At 44.3% G+C, this 26,904-nt stretch overlaps 1 protein-coding gene across 1 annotated transcript in view; it reads right to left on the reverse strand.

Annotated features, from left to right (window-relative positions):
- LOC106576100 (D(4) dopamine receptor) overlaps window positions 1–25,376 on the reverse strand; it is a 30,350-nt gene extending 4,974 nt beyond the window's left edge. The window contains exons 1-5 of the mRNA XM_045699685.1: window positions 24,872–25,376; window positions 16,478–16,665; window positions 10,342–10,673; window positions 9,955–10,067; window positions 2,625–3,331 (exon numbers count right to left, since the gene is read on the reverse strand). Of these exons, the coding sequence (XP_045555641.1) occupies window positions 2,625–3,331; window positions 9,955–10,067; window positions 10,342–10,626 (1,105 nt within the window). The 5' untranslated portion in view covers window positions 10,627–10,673; window positions 16,478–16,665; window positions 24,872–25,376. The remainder of the gene's footprint in view (window positions 1–2,624; window positions 3,332–9,954; window positions 10,068–10,341; window positions 10,674–16,477; window positions 16,666–24,871) is intronic.
- Between the last annotated feature and the right edge of the window lie 1,528 nt (window positions 25,377–26,904).

Consider the following 26,904-nt stretch of genomic DNA (forward strand, 5'->3'; position numbering starts at 1 on the left):
TTGCCCGAGGACTCACTTTTCTTTGTTCAACTTTAGTCCGGTTGACTCAATCTTCTGCAGGACACTTTTTAGTGGCTCGTTGTGCTCCTCTATAGTATTAGCATATACCGAAATGTCATCCATAAAAACGGGGGCTGTCTTAAAACCTTGCAATGTCTCCATTTTGTTTTGGAAGATTTCTGGAGGGCTCGAGATCCCAAACGGCAGACGGCAGAAACAGTACCTGTCAAAAGGTGTAATAAAGGTTGTCAACTTTCTGCTGTCACAGTGTAGGGGTATTTGCCAAAAGCCACTTGCCGGATCCCTTTGTTGAGAATGCTCTGGCTCTGCTCAGCTTTGCGAGTATCTTCCGAGGTGGTAGGATGAACTGTTCCCTTTTCACTGCTTCAGTAAGCTTTTTCAAACCCACACATATACGTACTTTTCCTTTTTTCTTCAGGACAGGCACCATGGGGTGCACACCAATCTGTTAGCTGCATTGCCTTCTCCACAATGTCATTTTCCTCCATTCTGCACCTCTTTCACCTTCTGCATATTGGGATTCTCTGCGCTGTGTGCACTGCATATGGCTGTGTCTTCTCTTTCAGTTGTATTTTCACTGGCTGTGTTGAGCAAGCCATGTTCTCCAAATGCGTCATGGACCTCTTCGATGAGTTTCACCAGGCCAATCTCGGCTGCTGTTGACCGGCTGAGTTAGTTTGTTCACACTCTGTCTGCAATGTTTTCTCTGGAATGAGCATATCAAATGTCTCTTCATACATTACATTAGGGAAAGGGGGGATACCTAGTCAGTTGTACAACTGAATGCGTCTTCCGCATTTAACCCAAACCCTCGGAATCAGAGAGGTCCGGGGGGCTGCCATAATCAACATCCACAGCGCCCGGAGAACAGTGGGTTAACTGCCTTGCTCAGTGGCAGAATGATAGATTTTGACCTTGTCAGCTCGGGATTCAATCCAGCAACCTTTCGGTTACTGCCCAATGCTCTGACCACTAGGCTACCTACCGCCCCACTAGCATCTGCTCCAGTGTCAATTAAACATTTTACAGGTGTTGCACCAATGAGAAAATTGCACTGTCCATTGGTCATCACTCCTATCGGCATTGCTAACGGATCTGAAACAATATGACGCCTGTAACTTCACTAACTGATTTTGTGTGACACATTCTTTCCCAATGCTCTGTTTTCTGACACTTGTTGCATGTCCAGTTGAAAGCTGGACATCTTTCCTGCTCTTTATGTTACATTTTCCCACACCTGCGGCATTTTCCTTCTGCACACTCCGTGTCCTTTGAATCTCTGTTCTCATTGCGCCATTTTGCATTCTTCTTGTGCCCCCGTACAATCTCCTGCACATAGCATGTAGCTTCTCCCTGCTGGCTTACTTGCATGCTAACTTTCTCTGACTGACAGACTGTAGTTGCTAACGTGAGATCTGCCATCAACTGCAGTTTAGGACACAGTTCTTTATCCAGTATGCCCACAACAATTTGGTTCTGAATATGCTGATCTCTATTCGCATCAAAGTCACAATGCTCTGAAAGCTCGTAAAGGGCTCTGATGAATGTCTCTGCCTTTTTCCCAGATCGCTGTACTCGTTGATAAAAACAGGCACATTCGTGAATAACACTCCGTTTGGGAAAAAGCAGACTTTCCATCCTTTTGATGCAAAGGTGAACGATTAGAAAATGTTCTCTGCCTTACTGCCCATGGCACGAGGGAACTTACCTGTACATTTGATCTCCCTGATCCAACTTGGTCACGGTTTTGAATCTCATAAAAAGTTGTTTCCAATCCATCCATTCCGTCGGTTTATCAAAGCTAAAGTTTTGTGGTGGGTCAAACTTCACCATAGTCCACTATCTTAGTAGAACACCATGTAATATAATGTGAATGTCTAGTCAGAGGAGTACCTTTTCAGGTAAGTAGTTTTAATTCCCGTCTCACAAGAATGCCTCAATATAGCCTTACACACTGCTTTATGAGATCCTGTAACACCGTTGTGTATACTATGACTTATCATCCACACACAATACCCCCGTAATGACAAAGTGAGAACATGTTTTTAGACATTTTGGCAAACTTATCGAAAAGTTCGGAAGGGTTTGTGCATATATTATGACAACATTTTGCGCAGTTTTTGTTTGTTTTGGAGTTCTGTACATTTTTTTTTGGGGGGGGGGGGTCGTTCAACAAATTAAGACAAAAATGATTCTTCTCCCTCCTGGAGAGAGTAGGAGTCCTCTAGCTATGGATTGAAACACACTGAACCGGAGCTTGAGAAGCTGGATATACTGTATACTCAGAGAAGAGGTGAAACCATTCACCCTCCAGTACAGGCACTGATTACCGAAACAGCAACAATCACAAACAGCCATGCTCTTTAATCCTAGTTGATGTGTCAACAATCAGTTGCAGGTTATGAGGTTGTGTATTCTGCTCGCAGTAGGGGAACCCCTCATTTCCATGTCCCCCCATGTTTATGTAATGAATACTATTTAAGCTCACCGCAACCCCTTGTTTTCTTGCCCCAACGATGCTAAATGTGCTTCGTTGATATGATTTATGTAAACCTTGGAAAACACATGCATGCACACACACACACACACGTACACATACCTACCAACTACAACAGGAAGAACCTTCATGGCTTTGCGCTCCCTCCCACTCACTCTGCTACTCTTGCTGTTGCGGCGCCCCCTCTTGGTGGCCTTAGCGTGGGCCAGCCCATTCTCCTTCAAGATCTTCCCCTGCCTAGGCGGCATCTCCGTGGGGTCCGCGTCCGAAACGCTGTCCATCTGGGTAGTCATGGGGTCGCTCTCCGCCACGCCCGCCCCCAAACCATCCTGCTGCTTGTCCCCCACCCCCAGAGTCACCGTGGGCGACGCCATCGATACAGCCGACGGTGACATCGGGCTGAGAGCTGTGGGCATGAGGTACACCACCTTCTCCTTGGCACCCGCCCTGACCCCTGCGTTCTCCCTCTGCAGGGCGGAGCTGAGGCGCAGGGACAGGCTCCGTTTTCTTCCCCTCGTCAGCTGGGAGCGCCTCCTGCCTGAGCTCCAGCGTCTCAACCCCCGGAACATCCAGTAGTACAGGAAGAGCATGACAGGGCAAGGTACAAAGAAGGAGCACACGGAGGAGTAGACCACGAAGCTGTCGTTCTCCAGCTTGCACACGGTGGGGTTCCGGCCCGGCACCTGGTTGAGGCCGAAGATGACGGGACTGGCGACGCCCAGGGAGAGAACCCAGGTGGCCGTAATGAGGACCAGCTGCCGCAAGCTGAACTGGTTCCTGTTATACTTCAGTGGCACCACCACCGCTATGTACCTGCAGGGACACACACATCACACGGGATAAAATACATTTCAAATACATAGAGCACACCTGTTGTACTTCAGGGGCACTGCTGCTACCATGGCTATGTACCTGCAGGGACATGGATCAAAGTAAATAACATAGTATACATTTAAAATACATAAATACATCAATTTAACATGGAGGGACTTCAAACAGGCCAATAGAGTAGGGAAATACTCAGAGGACATACAGTAGTGGCTGTTTTGGAAGCATTTGAAAAACCTGCAAGTTGTTCAAAGCTGTTCTGTGATCCTCCTTCAAAGTAAACATAGATGTGGAGGCACTAAATGCCACAGATAAAGTTAACATTTTATTCACCTTCATTCATAACTCCACTCAACTCCACCGCCCCACAACCTGGCTCTACCCTGCTTCTCCTGTCTAATAAATCCAATGAATCTCAATCTATTGATTAGATACCATGTCGAATTATTACATTGTGAAATCTAATAACACCACAATGCTATAGAACCTGTCAGTCTCACAAGCCGCATAACGCTAGGGATATAACATTTAACTAGCAGGAAGTGTGTGCTGTGTGGAACCTATTTAATGCTTATTTTATATTTTACAGTTGGTTTGTTTTTGCTTTGCCTTAGAAACTCTTGGAGCCCTTAGATGTTGTTTCGGGTAGAGTCCCCTGGGTGGTTGGCGTGAGTTTGCTTCTCGCTGTGTTGAGTAATTAGTGGGTCTTGATGATCGGGTCGATGAGGGGGTTCCAGAGCTACGGTTCCATTAGCCTCGTATAGACCACAGCCATCAGTTAGCATTCACTGTGTGATGTCTGCTAAAGGTCTCGCTACACTCTTCTCACAGTCTGGCAGAATGATTTGGGGGATTACTGTGAGTGACAGGGCTCGCTACAGAGCTCGCTACAGATATTAGAAAGAAATATTGAACTTGCAAGTTGAAGATATTGTTTTTGGTGTTTTTAATGGCTCTCTGTGTTGCTTTCGTAAGTGGCAATAAAGAATATACACAGGGTATTTCTTGAAGAAACTTTTTGAAGAAAAGCTTGTGTTATCAATCTTTTCCTTGTTCAACCAATAACTCAGAGATATTGCAGTAGTTCTTAGGAATTTTTTGTTAACTCATAAATCATACTGGAGACACGCCATTTCAACGTGGATAATTGGGTAATATTTGGTTGACATGTTGATCAAAGACATTACAACCTATATTCACCCACTCAAAAAGACAGCCAAAAGTTAGTTGAATATCCACGATGCTTTCAACCATCTAAAGGCACAAACAAATTCCAATGCCAAACAATGTTTAATTTGTGGTTTATTGATAGGAAAGATTACTGTGTTATCACTGTGCTTCATCTAATAGCGTAACCAAATGACCTGGATTGCAGTTGAGATTACATTAAAAGTACATGGTGCAGGTGCTGTTCAAGATTCTGCACAGATTATTACAGAAATTGTGATGATCTCCACAGACCTGTGACAAGCTATGCATGCCATTTTGAATATGCACGCTTTAATAATTACATCAGAATACATTCATAGTTACAGTATCCTCAATGTGGCCACGGATGTGTTACTCATTTTAAGGTTACATTCGTTGGTAAGATAGCCTTAACTTTAGGCAATTTATTGTATTACAAAAGTAATATAGTAATATATGTTCTTCCACTAATCTCATTGCAACTCCCCTCCAAATCTCCGACCACTACCTTGTATCCTTTTCCCTCTTGCTCTCATCCAACACTTCTCACTCTGCCCCTACTCGGATGGTATTGCGCCGTCCCAACCTTCGCTCTCTCTCTCCCGCTACTCTCTCCTCTTCCATCCTATCATCTCTTCCCTCTGCTCAAACCTTCTCCAACCTATCTCCTGATTCTGCCTCCTCAACCTTCCTCTCCTCCCTTTCTGCATCCTTTGATTTTCTCTGTCCCCTATCCTCCAGGCCGGCTCGGTCCTCCCCTCCTGCTCCGTGGCTCGACGACTCACTACGAGCTCACAGAACAGGGCTCCGGGCAGCCGAGCGGAAATGGAGGAAAACTCGCCTCCCTGCGGACCTGGCATCCTTTCACTCCCTCCTCTCTACATTCTCCTCTTCTGTCTCTGCTGCTAAAGCCACTTTCTACCACTCTAAATTCCAAGCATCTGCCTCTAACCCTAGGAAGCTCTTTGCTACCTTCTCCTCCCTCCTCTCTGCGGATGACTTCGTCAACCATTTTGAAAAGAAGGTTGACGATATCCGATCCTCGTTTGCTAAGTCAAACGACACCGCTGGTCCTGCTCACACTGCCCTACCCTGTGCTTTGACCTCTTTCTCCCCTCTCTCTCCAGATGAAATCTCGCATCTTGTGACGGCCGGCTGCCCAACAACCTGCCCACTTGACCCTATCCCCTCCTCTCTTCTCCAGACCATTTCCGGAGACCTTCTCCCCTTCCTCACCTCGCTCATCAACTCATCCTTGACCGCTGGCTACGTCCCTTCCGTCTTCAAGAGAGCGAGAGTTGCACCCCTTCTGAAAAAACCTACACTCGATCCCTCCGATGTCAACAACTACAGACCAGTATCCCTTCTTTCTTTTCTCTCCAAAACTCTTGAACGTGCCGTCCTTGGCCAGCTCTCCTGCTATCTCTCTCAGAATGACCTTCTTGATCCTAATCAGTCAGGTTTCAAGACTGGGCATTCAACTGAGACTGCTCTTCTCTGTGTCACGGAGGCTCTCGGCACTGCTAAAGCTAACTCTCTCTCCTCTGCTCTCATCCTTCTAGACCTATCTGCTGCCTTTGATACTGTGAACCATCAGATCCTCCTCTCCACCCTCTCCGAGTTGGGCATCTCCGGCGCGGCCCACGCTTGGATTGCGTCCTACCTGACAGGTCGCTCCTACCAGGTGGCGTGGCGAGAATCTGTCTCCGCACCATGCGCTCTCACCACTGGTGTCCCCCAGGGCTCTGTTCTAGGCCCTCTCCTATTCTCGCTATACACCAACTCACTTGGCTCTGTCATATCCTCACATGGTCTCTCCTATCATTGCTATGCAGACGACACACAATTAATCTTCTCCTTTCCCCCTTCTGATAACCAGGCGGCGAATCGCATCTCTGCATGTCTGTCAGACATATCAGTGTGGATGACGGATCACCAGCTCAAGCTGAACCTCGGCAAGACGGAGCTGCTCTTCCTCCCGGGGAAGGACTGCCCGTTCCATGATCTCGCCATCACGGTTGACAACTCCCTTGTGTCCTCCTCCCAGAGTGCTAAGAACCTTGGCGTGATCCTGGACAACACCCTGTCGTTCTCCACTAACATCAAGGCGGTGACCCGATCCTGTAGGTTCATGCTCTACAACATTCGCAGAGTACGACCCTGCCTCACACAGGAAGCGGCGCAGGTCCTAATCCAGGCACTTGTCATCTTCCGTCTGGATTACTGCAACTCGCTGTTGGCTGGGCTCCCTGCCTGTGCCATTAAACCCCTACAACTCATCCAGAACGCCGCAGCCCGTCTGGTGTTCAACCTTCCCAAGTTCTCTCACGTCACCCCGCTCCTCCGCTCTCTCCACTGGCTTCCAGTTGAAGCTCGCATCCGCTACAAGACCATGGTGATTGCCTAAGGAGCTGTGAAGGGAACGGCACCTCCATACCTTCAGGCTCTGATCAGGCCCTACACCCAAACAAGGGCACTGCGTTCATCCACCTCTGGCCTTCTGGCCCCCCTACCTCTGAGGAAGCACAGTTCCCGCTCAGCCCAGTCAAAACTGTTCGCTGCTCTGGCACCCCAATGGTGGAACAAGCTCCCTCACGACGCCAGGACAGCGGAGTCAATCACCACCTTCCGGAGACACCTGAAACCCCACCTCTTTAAGGAATACCTAGGATAGGATAAAGTAATCCTTCTAACCCCCCCCCCCTTAAAAGATTTAGATGCACTATTGTAAAGTGGTTGTTCCACTGGATATCATAAGGTGAATGCACCAATTTGTAAGTCGCTCTGGATAAGAGCGTCTGCTAAATGACTTAAATGTAAATGTAAAATGTAAATGTAATATCGAATTGTGTTTGGTTGTCAACGCAATCAAATATCAACATTATCTTCTGCTTGGATAGTTCTATTTGTGCCACTAACTTAGTCTGGCTTTAATTCCAGTTTGTCTAAGTTAAATAATAGAACTAGATCAAATCAAACTTTAAAAGCACTTTAAATGAAGTTTAACTTTGATTTTGATTGAGATGAAGACGTGAATCCAACGTATCAATTGTTAATTTGTAGACAAACTGGAATTAAAGGCAGACTAAGTCAGTGACACAAATGGAACTATACAAGCAGAAGATTCATCTCCTTCAAATGTTGATATTTGGTTGCGTTGACAACCAAGTACACAATTCAATATCACTAAATATCATTCAATTAGAAATCAACCAGAGCTTGAAACCCTAGGCCTACTGTATTGTGCATTGGCCTATTGTATTTGCATTGTGTCCCACCACCCGCTAACCCTTCTTTTTACGCTACTGCTACTTTCTGTTCATCATATATGCATAGTCACTTTAACCATACCCACATGTACATACTACCTCAATAAGCCTGACTAACCGGTGTCTGTATATAGCCTTGCGACTCTTATTTTCAAATGTCTTTTTACTGTTGTTTTATTTCTTTACTTACCTACACACACACACACACACACACACACACACACACACACACACACACACACACACATACCTTTTTTTTCTCGCACTATTGGTTAGAGCCTGTAAGTAATCATTTCACTGTAAGGTCTACACCTGTTGTATTCGGCACACGTGACAAATAAACTTTTTATTTGATTTGTCTACTTTCTGTTGAATTCTGGGTTGAAATAAAACAATAGCTGTTGATGACTTTGCAAGTCCTATAGCTTATAGGCCTAAATAGCATCATTTATGTGTCACGTCCTGACCAGTAAAAGGGGTTGTTTGTTATTATAGTTTGGTCAAGGCGTGTTTCGGGGTGTTTTTGGTTTATGTTCTATGTTAGTGTATTTCTATGTTCATTCTATTTGTTCTATTTCTATGCGTAGTTTATTGGGATGACCTTCAATTGGAGGCAGCTGTTTCTCGTTGCCTCTAATTGAAGGTCCTATTTAATAGAGGTGTTTTTGGCATGGGATTTGTGGGTAGTTGTTTCTCTGTATAGTCTTTCTTGTCCTTACGAGACAGTTTTTTCGTCATTGTTTTGTTTAAGTGTTTTGTATCACGTTTCTTTATATATAAAGAAGAAGATGAGCACTTACATTCCCGCTGCGTTTTGGTCCCATCAGTACGACGAACGTGACATTATGATATATGAGTGATAAGAGTATGGTCACATTTTATTTACTCTGCTAAACCTACCCTCTTGTATTTACTTCCATAGCAGCAGTGAATCTATTTTTTTTTTTTTTAAGTGGAGATCTCTCAACAATCATTCTCACGATAGCACATTGGTAATAGTCAGTAGCAAATATCAAAGCTAATAGGGCTTGGTTAAAAACCCTGGATGGGAGACCAAAGGTTTAAAAAAAAATGTATTTCACCTTTATTTAACCAGGTAGGCTAGTTGAGAACAAGTTCTCATTTACAACTGCGACCTGGCCAAGATAAAGCAAAGCAGTGCGTCACAAACAACAACACAGAGTTACACATGGAATAAACAAACATACAGTCAATAATACAGTAGAAAAAGTATATATACAGTGTGTGCAAATGAGGTAGGATAAGGGAAGTAAGGCAATAAATAGGCCATAGTGGCCAAATAATTACAATATAGCGATTAAACACTGGAGTGAGAGATGTGCAGAAGATGAATGTGCAAGTAGAGACCCTGGGGTGCAAAGGAGCAAAATAAATAAAATAAATAACAGTATGGGGATGAGGTAGTTGTATGGGCTATTTACAGATGGGCTATGTACAGGTGCAGTGATCTGTGAGCTGTTCTGACAGCTGGTGCTTAACTTTAATGAGGGAGATATGAGTCTCCAGCTTCAGTGATTTGTTTTTGCAATTCATTCCAGTCATTGTCAGCAGAGAACTGGAAGGAAAGGCGGCCAAAGGTGGAATTGGCTTTGGGGGTGACCAGTGAAATATACCTGCTGGAGCGCGTGCTACGGGTGGGTGCTGCTATGGTGACCAGCGAGCTAACTGTAACTGGGTAACTGTAGATAGATCAATTCTCCAGTAGGAGGTGCTGCCCAGCCTATTGTTTTTTTATTCCGACAGTGGATATAACACTGAAGATCTGACATCGTTTTAGAGGTACAAATTCAAGGTTTATATACAAGATATCCCTATGTTGAAATGTTGGTTAACATGATGACATAATCCTGTGGTAGAAATGTAGCCCTCAGAACAACAGTTAATTACTTTTTTCAAATCCAATGTATTTTCCACGTATATTCCACATCACAATATGTTGACAAATTACATTGAAACAATGTTGATTCAACCAGTTTGTGCCCTGTGGGTGGACATGTGGTGTTACTAGGTTTCAGAGTCCAGTGTACCGTAACTAGACAGGTCAGAGATGGTATTGTGGTATTGAAAACTAGTGTGAACTGACAGCCATGTGTTACCATAGTGTCCAGGTGAAGTTGAGACAGAACTCACCTGTCCACGCTGATGGCACATAGGTTGAGGATGGAGGCGGTGCACAGCATGACGTCCATGGTCATCAGCGCATCACAGATGTATGTGCTCAGGGTCCAGGTACCACCCAGGAACTGGGAAACACAGCAACAACAACAACAACAGGTTGTCAGTCCTGTCGGCAATGGACTTTAAACTACGAAGAGACAGACAGGGCAGGTAATTGGCCAAAACTACAGTACACACAAAACTACACACACACACACACACACACACACACACACACACACACACACACACACACACACACACACACACACACACACACACACACATACACACACACACACACACACACACACACACACACACACACACATACTAACACACTCTCCGCTCCTCCCTCACCTCAGAGTAGACATAGAGGGGCAGCACCAGTACAGCCAGCAGTAGGTCGGCCACAGATAGGCTGATGATGAAGTAGTTGGTGGCAGTCTTCAGGGAGCGCTCAGTGAGCACGCTCAGACACACAAGTACGTTGCCCAGGATGATGATCAGGATGAGGGGCACACCCAGCACCAGGGCAAAGTAGTTGTAATCATACTCTTCCCTCTGGCCCAGGACCACCAGCCCCCTCTCAGTCAGACCCTCTGGGGTGGCATTGCTGCTGGGTGATGTCGTCACATTGACCATGTCGATGATGGAGGCCCCGGGCTGCACTGTCGCTCTGAAGTTAACATCTAGGGAGGAGGCGAGAGGAGAGTGTTTACTCTGGTGTGTATGTGCCTTCAGTAAGTATTCACACCCCTTGACTTTTGTACATTTTGTTGTGTTACAAAGTTGGATTCAAATGGATTTAATTGTATTTCTTATCATCGATCTATACAAAATACTCTGTAATGTCAAAGTGGAAGAAAAATGTGAACATTTACTAAACATTTATGAAAATAATACACTAATATATCTCAATAAAATAAGTATTCAACCCCCTGAGTCAATACATGTTAGAAACACCATTGGCAGCGATTACAGCTGTGAGTCTTTTTGGGTAAGTCTCTAAGAGCTTTGCACACCTGAGTTGTACAATATTTGCCCATGATATAGATATTTTTTTTAATTCTTCAAGCTCTGTTAAATTGGTTGTTGATCATTTCTAGACAGCCATTTTCAAGTCTTGCTATAGATTTTCAAGCCGATTTAAGTCAAAACTGTAACTAGGCCACTCAGGAACATTCAATGTCATCTTGGTTAGCAACTCCAGTGTAGATTTGGCCTTGTGATTTAGGTTATTGTCTTGCTGAAAGGTGAATTCCTCTTCCAGTGTCTGTTGGAAAGCAGACTGCTGTATTACATTTATTTTTATCCCAAAAAGCTCCCTTGTCCTTGCCAATGACAAGCATACCCATAACATGATGCAGCCCACCACCATGCAAAAAATATTAAAACTCCTGTTGTGTTGGATTTGCCCCAAAATGTCTTAAGTGCATTTTCCCACACAGGACGCAGTGTTGTTAACCATCCTCAGTTTTCTCACAACCATTAAACTCGGTAACTGTTTTAAAATCACCCTTGGCCTCATGGTGAAATCCTAGAGCAGTTTCCTTCCTCTCCGGTAACTGAGTTAGGAAGGACGCCTGTATCAAATCAAAATCAAATCAAATTGTATTTGTCACATGCGCCAAATACAACAGGTGCAGACCTTACAGTGAAATGCTTACTTACAAGCCTTTAACCAACAATGCAGTTTCATGAAAAATAAGTGTTAAGAAAGTATTAACTAAAATAAACTGAGGTCATTTTTTTTTAAATCAAATATTTGTATTTATTAAGGAGTAACAGTAAAATAACAGTAGTGAGGGTATATACAGGGGGTACCGGTACAGAGTCAATGTGCGGGGGCACAGGTTAGTCAAGGTAATTGAGGTAATATGTACATGTAGGTAGAGGTAAAGTGACTATGCATAGATAAAAAATAGAGAGTAGCAGCAGCATTAAAATGGGGGGGGACAATGCAAAGAGTTTGGGTAGCCATTTGATTAGCTGTTCAGGAGTCTTATGGCTTGGGTAGAAGCTGTTAAGAAGCCTTTTGGACCTAGACTTGACGCTCCGGTACTGCTTGCCGTGCGGTAGCAGAGAGAACATTCTATGACTAGGGTGGCTGGAATCTTTGGCAATTTTTAGGGCCTTCCTCTGACACCGCCTGGTATAGAGGTCCTGAATGGCAGGAAGCTTGCTCCCAGTGATGTACTGGGCCGTAAGCACCACCCACTGTAGTGCCTTGCGGTCGGAGGCCGAGCAGTTGCCATACCAGGTGGTGATGCAACCAGTCAGGATGCTCTCGATAGTGCAACTGTAGAACTTTTTGAGGATCTGAGGACCCATGCCAAATCTTTTCAGTCTCCTGAGGGGTAATAGGCTTTGTCGTGCCCTTTTCACTACTGTCTTGGTGTGTTTGGACCATGATAGTTTGTTGGTGATGTGGACACCAAGGAACTTGAAGCTCTCAACCTGCTCCACTACAGCCCCATCAATGAGAATGGGGGTGTGTGGGGTCCTCCTTTTCCTGTAGTCTACAATCATCTACTTTGTCTTGATCATATTGAGGGAAAGGTTGTTGTCCTGACACCACACTGCCAGGTCTCTGACCTCCTCTGTATAGGCTGTCTCATCGTTGTCGGTGATCAGGCCTACCACTGTTGTGTCGTTGGCAAACTTAATGATGGTGTTGGAGTTGTGTTTGCCCATTGTGTCATGGGTGAACAGGGAGTACTGGAGGGGACTGAGCACGCACCCCTGAGTTGCTCCCGTGTTTAGGATCAGCGTGGCAGATGTGTTGTTACCTACCCTTACCACCTGGGGGCGGCCTGTCAGGAAGTCCAGGATTCAGTTGCAAAGGGAGGTGTTTAGTCCCAGGGTCCTTAACTTAATGATGAGCTTTGAGGGCAGTATGGTGTTGAACGCTGAGCTGTATCTTTGTAGTGACTGGGTGTATTGGTACACCATCTAAAGTGTATTTAATAACTTCACAACTTCACCATGCTCAAAGGGATATTCAATGTCTGTTTATTTTTTCATTTTGTACCCATCTACCAATAGGTGCCCTTCTTTGCGAGGCATTGGAAAACCTCCCTGGTCTTTGTGGTTGAATATGTGTTTGAAATTCCCTGCTCGACTGAGGGACCTTACAGATAATTGTATGTGTGGGGTACAGAGATGAGGTAGTCATTAAAAGTTATGTTAAACACTTTAAACACTATTATTGCACACAGAGTCCATGCAACTTATTATGTGACTTGTTAAGCACATTTGTACAGTAATGAAGGGGTTAAATACTTATTGACTCAAGCTTTCGTTTTTTTATTAATTTGTAAAAATGTCTTAAAACATAATTCCACTTTGACATTATGGGGTGTTGTGTGTAGGCCAGTGACACAAAATCTCAAAGTAATTTATTTTAAATTCAGGCTGTAACACAACAAAATGTGGAAAAAGTCAAAGGGTGTGAATACTTTCTGAAGGCATCTGCATAGGTAGGAGAAAGTGACTAGGCAACAGAATAGATAATAGACTGTAGCAGCAGCATATGTGGTGAGTGTAAAAGTGTGTGTGTGTGTGTGTGTGTGTGTGTGTGTGTGTGTGTGTGTGTGTGTGTGTGTGTGTGTGTGTGTGTGTGTGTGTGTGTGTGTGTGTGTGTGTGTGTGTGTGTGTGTGTGTGGCGTCAGTATGCATGTGTGCGCGTGTTATGTGTGTGTGGGCGTATGCAGTGTATGTGTGTGGTGGGGTGTCAGTGTAAGTGTGTGTGAATGTGTGGGTAGAGTCCAGTGTGTGTGCATAGAGTCAGTGCAAGAGAATTAGTGCAAAAAAGGGTCAATGCAGGTAGTCCGGTTAGCTATTTGATTAGCTATTTAGCAGTCTTGTTTAGCAGTCTTGGGGGTAGAAGCTGTTCAGGGTCCTATTGGTTCCAGACTTGGTACACTGGTACCACTTGCCGTGCGGTAGCAGAGGGAACAGCCTACAGTGATGGGAAAAATTATTTGATCCCCTGCTGATTTTGTACGTTTGCCCACTTACAAAGAAATGACCAGTCTATAATTTTAATGGTAGGTTTATTTGAACAGTGAGAGACAGAATAACAACAAACAAATCCAGAAAAACGCATGTTAAAAATGTTATGAATTGATTTGCATTTTAATGAGGGAAATAAGTATTTGACCCCTCTGCAAAACATGACTTAGTACTTGGTGGCAAAACCCTTGTTGGCAATCACAGAGGTCAGACGTGTCTGGTAGTTGGCCACCAGGTTTGCACACATCTCAGGAGGGATTTTGTCCCACTCCTCTTTGCAGATCTTCTCCAAGTCATTAAGGTTTCGAGGCTGATGTTTGGCAACTCGAACCTTCAGCTCCTTCCACAGATTTTCTATGGGACTGGAGACTAGCTAGGCCACTCCAGGACCTTAATGTGCTTCTTCTTGAGCCACTCCTTTGTTGCCTTGGCCATGTGTTTTGGGTCATTGTCATGCTGGAATACCCATCCACGACCCATTTTCAATGCCCTGGCTGAGGGAAGGAGGTTCTCACCCAAGATTTGACGGTACATGGCCCCGTCCATCGTCCCTTTGATGCGGTGAAGTTGTCCTGTCCCCTTAGCAGAAAAACACCCCCAAAGCATAATGTTTCCACCTCCATGTTTGACGGTGGGGATGGTGTTCTTGGGGTCATAGGCAGCATTCCTCCTCCTCCAAACACGGCGAGTTGAGTTGATGCCAAAGAGCTCCATTTTGGTCTCATCTGACCACAACACTTTCACCCAGTTGTCCTCTGAATCATTCAGATGTTCATTGGCAAACTTCAGACTGGCATGTATATGTGCTTTCTTGAGCAAGGGGACCTTGCGGGCGCTGCAGGATTTCATTCCTTCACGGCGTAGTGTGTTACCAATTGTTTTCTTGGTGACTATGGTCCCAGCTGCCTTGAGATCATTGACAAGATCCTCCCGTGTAGTTCTGGGCTGATTCCTCACCATTCTCATGATCATTGCAACTCCACGAGGTGAGATCTTGCATGGAGCCCCAGGCCGAGGGACAGGTGCTTCTGTGGACAGGTGTCTTTTATGCAGGTAACAAGCTGAGATTAGGAGCACTCCCTTTAAGAGTGTGCTCCTAATCTCAGCTCGTTACCTGTATAAAAAACACCTGGGAGCCAGAAATCTTTCTGATTGAGAGGGGTCAAATACTTATTTCCCTCATTAAAATGCAAATCAATTTATAACATTTTTGACATGCGTTTTTCTGGATTTTTTTGTTGTTATTCTGTCTCTCACTGTTCAAATAAACCTACCATTAAAATTATAGACTGATCATTTCTTTGTCAGTGGGCAAACAAAATCAGCAGGGGATCAAATACTTTTTTCCCTCACTGTATGGCTTGGGTGGCTGGAGTCTTTGACAGTTATTTGGGCCTTCCTCTGACACCCCCTGGTATAGAAGTCATGGATGGCAGAGAGCTCGGCCCCAGTGATGTACTGGGCCGTACTTACCACCCTCTGTAGCACCTTGCGGTCGGGTGCCTTGCAGTTGCCGTACCAAGCAGTGATGCAGCTAGTCAAGATGCTCTCAATGGTGCAGCTGTGGAGCTTTTGAGGATCCAAATCTTTTCAGCCTATTGAGGGGGAAGAGGCCCTGCTGTGCCCTCTTCACAACTGTGTGGGTGTGTATGACCATGTTCATTCTTTAGTGCTCGCCCCTCCATTTCCTCCTGTCTTGCTGACGTTAAGAGAGAGGTTGTTGTCCTGGCACCCCACTGCCAGGTCTCTGACCTCGTCTTTAAAGGCTGCCTCATTGTCATCAGTCCTACCACCGCTGTGTCAACCGCAATCTTGATGATGGGGTTGGAATCGTGCACGGACAGGCAGTCGTGGGTGAACAGGGGCTACAGGAGGGGACTAAGCACACACCGATGAGGGGCCCACGTGTTGATGGTCAGAGTGGTGGATGTGTTGTTGCTTCCCCTCACCACCTGGTGGCTGCCCATCAGGAAGTCCTGAGCTTGGTGATGAGCTTGGAGGGGACTATGCGGTTCAATGCTGTGCTGTAGTCAATGAACAGCATTCTTACATAGGTATTCCTTTTGTCCAGGTGGGTGAGGGCCGTGTGGAGTGCAATAGAGATTGCTTCCTCTGTGGATCTGTTAGGGCGTTTTGCGAATTGGAGTGGGTCCATGGTGTCTGGGATGATGGTGTTGATGTGAGCCATGACCAGCCTTTCAAAGCGTTTCATGGCTATAGGTGGCTATAGGCAGGTTACCTTGGCATTCGTGGGCATGTTGACTATGATGGTCTGCTTGAAACAAGTTGGTATTACAAACCGGGTCAGAGATAGGTTGAACATTTCAGTGAAGACACTTTCCAGCTAATCAGCGCATGCTCTGAGTACACATCCTGGTATTCTGTCTGGCCCCACGGCCTTGCTAATGTTAACCTGTTTAATGATCTTACTCACATGTAATCTGTGATAGTATGCAAGTCCTGCCAAATCTGTTCATACCTTGATGAAGTGAGGCCGGGAGATGGGCAGAGCGTGATGTGTGTCCTGACCGCTGATTCTAGACACCACGTGTTTAGCGTGTGTGTGTCAGACAACTGCTTCCCCTCGCTGAGACCCGTGACAGCCATGTTTTATAGAGATGACTCTTCAGTCATGCTCGTCTCCCTGAGTGACATCACAAATCACACCTGCCATGGAAGAGGAAGAGATGGGATGTAAAAAACGAAAATACATTTTCTTTAACCTGCTTCTGTTGCAACTCAGTAGCCCAGAGTGACCGGTATTTTTCATCCAAAGTGATGGTACAGTAGGCATCTGTGTTTTTACATCAATGCAGTTTAAAGGAAAACTCAACCCAAAAATGATCATTTGGTATTTGTTTCATTAGTCTACCGTTGATATATTCCCAAAATGTTTTGCAGTTTTAGGATAGCTTTTAAAGGAAAGCTTATTACTATTCCCTTTGCCCCTCTTTCGTGTCATATTTTTAACTCTAACTATAATTCAGATTTCATTGTATGCAGCCTCCCTCCCTGTCTTATTGTTGTTTTGGTTTGTTGTTTTGCATGTTGTTCTGAAATAACACATCTTGTTTTCCCACAATCTCCCCACTGAGCGTGCTCCAGATCAGAGCAGTTTTTCCTGTGATATGGAACTGTCTTTTTCTCTTCGGCAACAGGTGAGGGTTGCCATGACACCCATGAGAGCTTGCACAATCTACAAAAAGACCCACTGGAACTGTTCCAGCTCATTTCACTTGTGTAGATGAGTTATGAAAGCAGTGTTTTTTGTTTTTCCAATTTTGGAGTGGTTCGGCCTAGTTTTGATTTACCTTTGTTTGTTGAGTTGTCAACTAATGTGACTTCAACGTCAAATCAACTAACAATGTCCCATGTCGTTGGATTTAGGTGAGAAGTTTGGTGAAAAAAATATGAAATTCCCTGAAGTTAATTACTTTTTGCAAACCCAATCAGTTTTCCACGTTGATTCGACGTCATCAAAACATTTTTATGATGTGGAAAAAACATTGATTCAAACTATTTTTGCGCAATTGATAGATGACTGTATGTACAGACAGAGTTTGTCATGTTCTGTGTGTCTATGGCTCTGGTCCAAAAAGGATTTTCTTCTCACATCTGGGCAGTCCAGATGCATTCATTGGTGATTATATTGATGATGTTCCTATTTCAGGGATCTCTTCCTGATAATAGCCACAGATTGCCAAATAGAAGCATTTGTCCCATGCAGAGACGGATTGATTTTTTAAATTTGATCCATGGTGGAAATTTGAATTGTGATCTGGAGGGTGTTCAAGCTCACTGCTGTGTTTAATATCTTGGTTAAATTCAAAAGAGCAATCTGGACAAAAACACACACACATGCACACAAACACACACAAAGCATTTCCTAGGCCTGCTGTGTAGCAGGTAATTCATCTACGTGGTCGGCGGACTCGACGTTCCGCCTTAAATGTCAAACCAAGCGGGAGCTTGCAGCTTAGAATGAGAGTGGCGCAAAGGAAAAAAACAAGACAGGGAAATAAAGTGGGAGTTATTGAGGTTTATCAGATCAGATGGAATGGACTGATAAAGCAGAGCAAAGACGTGGATAGACATCACCACTCTTACAACAACACCACATCCCCCTGGGCAAAACCACGCTGCAGTGCACAAACAACCCACTGGGCAAAAACTAGTTGAATCAACGTTGTTTCCACGCCATTTCAACCCCCCAAAAAAATCGAAGTTGAATCAATGTGGAAAACTGCTTCGATTGACAAAAAGCCATCAATATATGGGCATTTCATATTTTTTGACCCAACTTTTAACCTAAATCCAATGACTTGGTGATATTTTTTATTGATTTCATGTTGAATTCACGTTGACAGCGCAACCAAATGTAAATAAAAACATTGAACTGACGTCTGTGCCCAGTCGGAAGACCATTAGTCAAAACAACTTTCCTCCCACTCGCTCTGTCTGTCATCTGTCTGTCAGGCTGTCAGAATTGGGCATTGTTCGGCTCCAAGTCCTGTTTAATTGGACGTGGGATTTCTCTAGAAGTGCCATAACAGCCCAACTGTGATGAACAACCTACCAAAATCCCACTATCAAGGTGAATAGTCTCAGGTGAATATTGTTCGGGAGAGCTAGACTTACATGAAAACTCATTAGAGTAGCGGCTACTGAGGAACCTATCGGTAGATTTTCACTTCTGCTGCCCTCATTTACACAGCAAATATTTTAGATAACCATAAAACTTCTTGTTGTGTTACTATAATTTGGGCAAGTTGAATCTCTGCATGCATACCCTGTCAAATCAAGTTGCACATGATTATTTTTTACATAGGCTAAGTATTGTTTTGTTCCAAGTTTCAAGTGTTTCCTTACAGATGCTGTGATTGTGACCGGAAAGGGTTAACTACCAATGGTACATAGGAAGCGCGAGTGTCTTTCCACTGTCATTGTGTATCTGTCTTGCTGTATGAACTTTTAGAGAGAGGTCATACAAGTGAATGACATGGATACCTGTTCTATTCTTTCTCTTAGCTGTTGCTCGGAGATGCTGTTCAGTGATGATCATTTTTTTTCTCTCCATCTCTGTAAGAAAATACATTACGCAACCCCAGCTACTCCCCCTACACCTCTGGACATGCCAACATGAGCACCAACCCACCTTAACAGCCCCTGAACACGAGACCATTACAGTAATTATGGTCAATGGGTCTAATCCACGGTGGATATTCTTCTTAAAAAGGGATGATGGAATTCTGGAATTATATACCTTCACTTTGCACCTTTACGTTACATGACAGCCACTGATAAGTGGTGCTCATAGGACTTAGGTTGATGTATTGATGCTGTCTGTGGCTTGTTATCAATAATGGACGCTGGTGCGTTTCTGCCCAACCCAGCTCTTTATTCTGCTAGTTGCCAATTACGATGTTAGAGCTGGCCAGTGCAGGGACAAACTGTCACCCTGGGTGGGTCAGCGAAACATGCCGTGGGTTGGAGAGTGGAATGGAATGGTGTGTGGGAGTTGGCGGGGGTGGGTGGGTGTGTGTGTGGAGGGAGGGAGGGAGGGGGGAGGTCAAACATTCAGCAGAGCACCATTAAATCACCCGCCAGCTTTGCCCATAGCACAGAGAGAGGGAGTGAGAGGGGACAGAGAGAGGAAGAGAGGGAAAGAGAGAGAGAGGGATGGACAGAGCGAGAAAGAGGGAGAGGAGGAAAACAGAGTGAAAGCGATGAAGAGAGATATAAGCGAGAAATCAACAAAACATAACTATATGCCTTATGTTGCTGAATGTCAATTTGTTTTCCAACCGAAGCCTAGCTTGAAACGAACTTTTTCTGAATGCCAAAGTTTGACAGCAGATGCTGCTTAATAGTGTTTTTAGTTGTTGCTGAGATATACTTGAACAGGAGACAGCCTGTGACATATCCTTTTGTGTTGCTTAAATGCCTTTACAAATATTTTTTTTTACAGCATTTCTGTTCACAGAAGCCATCAGTGCTGGGCCAGAGAGCATGCTGGGACACATTAGAGACAACAGTAGAAGATGGGGCAAGGAGCTGTCAGAATCAGAAAACAGAAACAGACATGCTGGGGTCAGATGTATGTGCGTGAGTTGTCGTTGTGTGTGTGTTGCTTGCCTGAGTAGTGTGTGTGGTGTGTGTGTGTGTGTGTGTGTGTGTGTGTGTGTGTGTGTGTGTGTGTGTGTGTGTGTGTGTGTGTGTGTGTGTGTGTGTGTGTGTGTGTGTGTGTGTGTGTGTGTGTACATCCATGTGTGGGTTAACAATATGTGTAGAAAGATAACAATTGCTAGCCAAGATGACTGCCCTTCTCCTGTTTTTCACCGTTCCCACCAGTCAGTCAAAAATAATTGTTATCTACTGTTTGCGTGCTCTTGTGTGTTATAAAAATGTATGACTACTTCACTTCTTCAATCACACGTGTATCATAGAGTCTCTGGAAGGAGTAAGTGTGGAGGCGAGGCGTAAAATATGCCCACACCACATCAGTTCTCTCTCTACATTCTCAAAGAAATAACTACTGGGTCTGTACATCATAGAGAGAGAGAGAGAGAGAGAGAGAGAGAGAGAGAGAGAGAGAGAGAGAGAGAGAGAGAGAGAGAGAGAGAGAGAGAGAGAGAGAGAGAGAGAGAGAGAGAGAGAGAGAGAGAGAGAGAGAGAAGTGTAATGGCATTTTAAGAGGTGTTGATAGTCTAAGTGGTCATTTCTTCAACCCATTTACACGATGGAAATGACTGGTCCTGGGAGCCCTGCCTGCATGGGTGTGTGAGCTTACAGTGCCTATCACGTCACAGACTGGCTGCATCTCGTCTTGTCTCAGTCCGTCATCCTCAACACTTGAACTGTCAATTAGCCAGGCGGGACCACAGGCAAAAGCTAACATGGAGACGACATAATGTGAATTGGGAGAAGAGGATAGCATGATTGTCAGCTTGGGTGTTTGTATTGACTCCTGGGGCAAGATGTTGTTCCACGCGTTAAGTTTAGTCTCGCGTAAAGAAGAAGAACACGAAACCATATAAAAGCATCTGTTTGCGGCATAATCGTTTTATGTTGCAGGTGTGCAATGTGTTAGCTTCCTGTCACATCTATTAGCTCATATGCGGTTGGAATGGAGTGTGTATGACATGTGTTTGCCTATGTGTGTGTGCATCTGCATACCAATACAGTACCCCCAGGAGCATTGACCTGTATTTGCCCTCTATCTCTCTCTCTTGTCTGTCTGTCTCTCTTACTCTCTATCCTAATCACTGGTTGTAGTTTTTCTTCCCCTCTCTCTCTCTCTCCCGACCCTATATCAATAATTTCCTTTCATCCTATCTCTCTTTTTTTCTCACCCCCTCTCTCTGTGGTCTCTCTCTTAACCCTTTTTCTTTCTTTCTTTCTCTCCCTTCCCTTTTCTCTTCTCTCCCACTCTCTCTCTCTCTCGCTTTCTTTCTGTATTTCTTGTGAGCAGTGCTCCGGGAGGGATTTCTCTGCTTTCATCCATAGCTTCTGCTCCTGCTGTGCTCTATCGGCCGTGACTGCCTGAGTGGCCATTTGTCCAACACCACTCTCCACAGTCCTCACCGACATTGGTGCTGCTGCTGCTGCCATTTATCAAATACATCACCCTAGCCGTGCCAAACAACCCGCTAAAATCCAAAAATGTGCATCATCAGCCTACTGCGGTCTGATGTCTGCCGGTCAGTGTTAGGCTGTCTTTTAATACTACTGTAGCAGCAACAACTGGACACTTGTGTCTCTCCAGTCTCCACACACACATGACGAGCCTGTCGGTATCCTAGAAACGCCCTTTGTCATAAAGATGACGCTGATCCGGGGCCTCAGATTTAATTTACTTGGCTAATGAGCTGCGTGTCGTTTTGCATGAGGAGAGGAACCATTTGCATCATCACGGGTCTGTGAGAGATTTATTGAGAGGTGATTTCTCCATGATATAGAAATGTCATTTCTCTGTCCATGCCAAGTGATGCGAACACACAGATGTTGTAAAAATGTCTGCAACAGGTGGCAAACGCTCAAATAAAACCTAATAGCATAATGTGCAGCATGTATCAGCCAGTCAGTCTGAATACAGGGTATGGTCTGTTTCAGTGGAGGCTGGTGAGGGGAGGACAGCTCATAGTTATGGCCGGAATGGAATTAATGGAATGGTATCAAGCACAATGCATAGAAACAATGTGTTTGATAGGTGTTTAGTACTGTTCCATTCATTTAATTCCAACCATTACAATGAGTCACCAAACCAGCCCCCACTGGTCACTGTTCACTGCTAGCCTACTGATCTGACAGGTCTTCTTGGAGAAAGGTATAAGTCCTATATATGAGTCCTATATATATATGTGTGTGTGTGTGTATGTTTATCTATCAACAGTCGTGAATGGAGAATGGAAGATGAAGTTTGTCAGGGCTATCTGACAGGACTTGAGTAGGGGAAAGCAATACGTCATAGACCCTGTAGTATAGAAACGGATATATGGCCATGACTTCGTCTATCAATACTTTTTTTATGGGATGTTGGGGAATGTATAGAGCGTGGCTTGATTGAATCTTGACTTGGAGGCTGCATGCATACCAGTGATGCCAGAAATGGCATGTAGGTTAGCAGTGCACCTCTCATTGATTCTGAAATGATGGTGTTCATCGAAACAATAGCCAATGAGATGGCAGGCGGACATATTAGGATGCTCGGTGCTCTAGAACCAACCTGTAGCTCACCTGACATATGGGTTTATAGAGGGCTTAATCTGAGTTTCTTCAAGTGTGTCCCAAATGGCACCCTATTCCCTATAAAGTTCAGAACTGGTCAAAAGTAGAGCACTATATAGGGAATAGTGTGCCATTTGAGATGCAACCGTACTTTCTCTACTCTTCCTTCCATGAAGGTTTAAATTGGACAGGGTCGTGGCAGGTGATGGATGATTAAGATAGCTAGGCGAGCCAACTAAATATCACAGTCGTAGTAAGTACATTTTCCCTCAATAAAATAGTTATTAGCAAAGTGCTAGAAGAAAAGGAAAAGTGCAGTTTTTATTTAAAAAAAATCGAATACAACAGTCAAGATGTTGCTGCTGACCAGTGGTGGAAAAAGTACCCAATTTTCATACTTGAGTAAAAGTAAAGATACCATAATTGAAAATGACTCAAGTAAAAGTGAAAGTCACCCAGTAAAATACTACTTGAGTAAAAGTCAAAAAGTATTTTGTTTTAAATATACTTCAGTATCAAAAGTTCAACTTAAATAATATAAACACATGGTTGTCAAAGGGAGGGTCTGGGAAATCGTTCCACGCCTGAGACAGTAGTTAAAGAGAGCAGCACAGTGTGGTGCCTTGGGAAGCGAATAGAACTTAAAGCTTGTCTAAAGAAGAAAGTTGTTTATCTTTTGTTTTCTGCTCATTAAATGTTCTGATGTTAGGTGTAATTTATGTAACCTGGGTAGTCTTTTCCATTAAAGCGTTGCTGTTTTCCAGAGTCTGCTGTCCGTCAGTTTCATTGACAGCTCTATATAGTCTACTGACAGTCTAACAGATAAGAAATTCAATCTTACTTTGTGTTTATCAATATAAAAAAAAATGTTCACTGAATTAGCCTCTTTCATGTTTTCATTTCCCTTTAACTGTGTTTTTGCGAACCACCTGTCCTGTCCCATGTTATCGCTCCATATCCATTGCACATGTGCTCACCAGTTGTGACTGACGCAAGGTCTTTATCGTTGTGTTGGAGCCCCTCCAGAGCTCATCAAACTGGGCTGGGTGGTGTTAGGTGGTGGCCTGGGTGGTAGGGGGTCCAAATTAAGCCCCCGGAGCTGCTGCGACCAACTGTGCCAACAGCTGCTTACTAGGAAGCGTGGTGGCGTTGGGTTTAGAGAAGATAGAAACGGAGCCAGGACTGTATTAACAAGGGGTTATGATGCTGCGTATGCCCTACATGTGGCTGTGCTGTAGTGTGTAGCAGGAGACAGTAGGAGCACGCCATGGGAGCGTGTTTCAGTAGGCTAGAGTCTCTTGGTTTCTTAGAAATGGAAATACTGAGATATAGTTGGGATGCTGGTCTTTTTCACCCCTCACACTAATAGAGAACAACTGTTCTATGAAATACATTTCTACGTGTAATAATTCTGTAATTGTCTGGGAAGTACTAAATGAGTAACTGCTGGTTTTCGATGGCTTTAGGGTTCTGTGGTTATTTCCTTTTGTGCACCATGCCACCCTGGGGGGGGGGGTCTTATCTCACAGACAGAATCTGACACTACCCCCCCATCCCCTCGAGGCTCACAACGGTCAGAGGAGGACAGCAGTGTGCTGTCTTATTGGTCGAAGGCAACACGTATGCACTCTCCACAGAGATGGTTAATGGTGCAAATAAGGGTGCAATATATTTTGATGTCAAACTCAGTGATGAATAGAGATGCTACCATTAAGATGATTAGATAGAGGACAACAAAGTCGTGCACCCGTTCTCTCTGTCTTGATACTAATCATGCCTGATCTGTTTTGATGAATGAAATAAGTATAATCGTTCTCTTTAATATGACAATCTTTGAAAAAAATAAATGTTGCTATACCAATAGTGTGCTTTTCCATTTTGAAAACTCAAAGGACTTGTTTATTACTATTGAACATTTGGATATAACAACCATTTTATGTATTAATATGCAGAATCATATCACAATTTTCCAATAACCATTTTCACCATTATATGCAGATCTTTTTATTTAGACTTTTTTTGTCATCACGTTCGTATCAATTACACTGTTTGTTTTTGGTATTAGAGGACTTGATTTTCAACAAGAGTAAAACAATCCAAAAACACAGAACAACAAATATAGCACAAAAGGCAAAAAGGTACTCACATCAACATCAAGCCTTTGACCCCATGAAGTCTATCAATCCTGTTATCCCTGTCAATCCGAGGTTCCCAGTCCAAACTGTCTCAGTCAGCCCTGATGTTGTCTACTCCGCTGCTTTCCTTCACTCAGCTCCACAAAACTGTCCGTCAACAGCTGTTTTCTCCCTCGCTCCGCCACACACTCACACTCACTACTCCATCTCGTCCTGCACTGCAACTGTGCAGAGTTTTACTATTGCTGAGCCGTCTGTCAGAAACTTGTCCCCTGCCTTCACATTTATGATATGACACAACATGACTGAGCCCACATCGTCTCCCTTTTCAAAGACTCAGCCACAGAGAGTGTGCTGAAACTCACAAACTCTCTCCTCTCACTCTCTAAATGTATCTCTGTCTCGCTCTCTCTTTCTCTTTCCCTCTCTCTCTCTATTTATCTCTCTCTATTTTCTCTCTCTCTTTTTTTTTGTTCCTCACTTTTGTCCATCTCTGTACATCTCTCTCCCTCTCTCTCTCCCTCTGTCTCTGGATGCTGAGGGACCATCACTTGCTTAATTACTCATGATTTGCCTGAGGCCTCTGTGATTGGTTAACAGTTAAAGGCTGCTGTGCACCCCTCCCCGCTCCCTTCACTCTCACAGAACAGCTGCTGCCCTATCACTGGGTCTCGCTATGCTCTGACTCCACCCCTCTTTTACTGCCGCTGTACCTGAATCAGTGATTCAGGGCTTCTTGCCAGCTACAAAAATAGAACTCGTAGAATAGACCTGGTTCTACATGCTCTTTGGTTTTCCATGGAACCCACCATAGAAAATTAACTACACATACATCTCAACGAGTCTCACCAATATGACAGCTTAATAGAAGTGGCTTTAAGTGTGAGCACTTTAAGTGTGAGTAACACTTGCCTGTCGGTGATCTGCCCTAAGGAGAGTAGTGAGTATTGTACTCATCTCAATTGAAATCAGGATTACTCAATAGTGGAGGGCAAACCAGAGAGTTCTTGAAAACATACGGCTAGCTGTATGCTCATTCATGTGTGTGTGTGTGTGTGTGTGTGTGTGTGTGTGTGTGTGTGTGTGTGTGTGTGTGTGTGTGTGTGTGTATTATTGACTACTATGTATTGACGTGTGTGTGATAGAGGGGGTTGCAACCTTATCTCGTGACACAGCCAGGCATGGGTGAAATGGACCTGGGAAAGGGTGTTAAACATTTGGGCCCCTCCACGCTCCCTGTGAGTGTGTCTGATCCTATCAGGTGAGTTTTAGCTGCAGAATGCAGCCCCCGGATGTCCTATACTCCAGGCAGACAGAAATAAAGCAGGGAGTCTGCATTGAGGCTTATAAGACCGGGAAAGAGGAAAAACAGCACCCTGAGAAACGCCAGCGAAATCCATTACAGGTTTATAACCTAACCTTTCCCTGGCTGCCTTGGTCAGACCTGATGGATTGTGGAATTGGTATTTGGTATTTGACTAGGATCCCCATTAGCTGTTGCGATAGCAGCAGCTACTCTTCCTGGGATCCACATAAAACATGAAACATGACATAGTACAGAACAGTAATAGAAAAAGGACAGAACTATATACATTTAAAACAAGAAAGATATAACTAAAAGGTTCTATACTGACTCAACACAGAGACCTACTATTCTAGGCCTACATATATTATTTGGATGTTCATATATTACCTTTACATTCTTAGGATCTATCAGTACATACACACAAACTATTTAGGTCACATGGGGGAGAGGCGTTGTGCTGTGAGGTGTTGCTTCATCTGTTTTTTAAAGCCAGGTTTGCGGTTCGCTTGAGCAATATGAGATGGGAGTTCCATGCAATCATGGCTTTGTATAATACTGTACGTTTCCTTGAATTCATTCTGGGTTTGGGGACTGTGAAAAGACCCCTGGTGGCATGTCTGGTAGGGTAAGTGGGTGTGTCAGTGCTGTGTTTAAGTTGACTATGCAAACAATTTGGAATTTTCAACACGTTAATGTTTCTTATAGAAAGCTTCAACCTGGCCTTATAACGGAATCACA

Source organism: Salmo salar, chromosome ssa17 (genome assembly GCF_905237065.1).
Source record: "Salmo salar chromosome ssa17, Ssal_v3.1, whole genome shotgun sequence".
Lineage (NCBI taxonomy): Eukaryota > Metazoa > Chordata > Actinopteri > Salmoniformes > Salmonidae > Salmo > Salmo salar.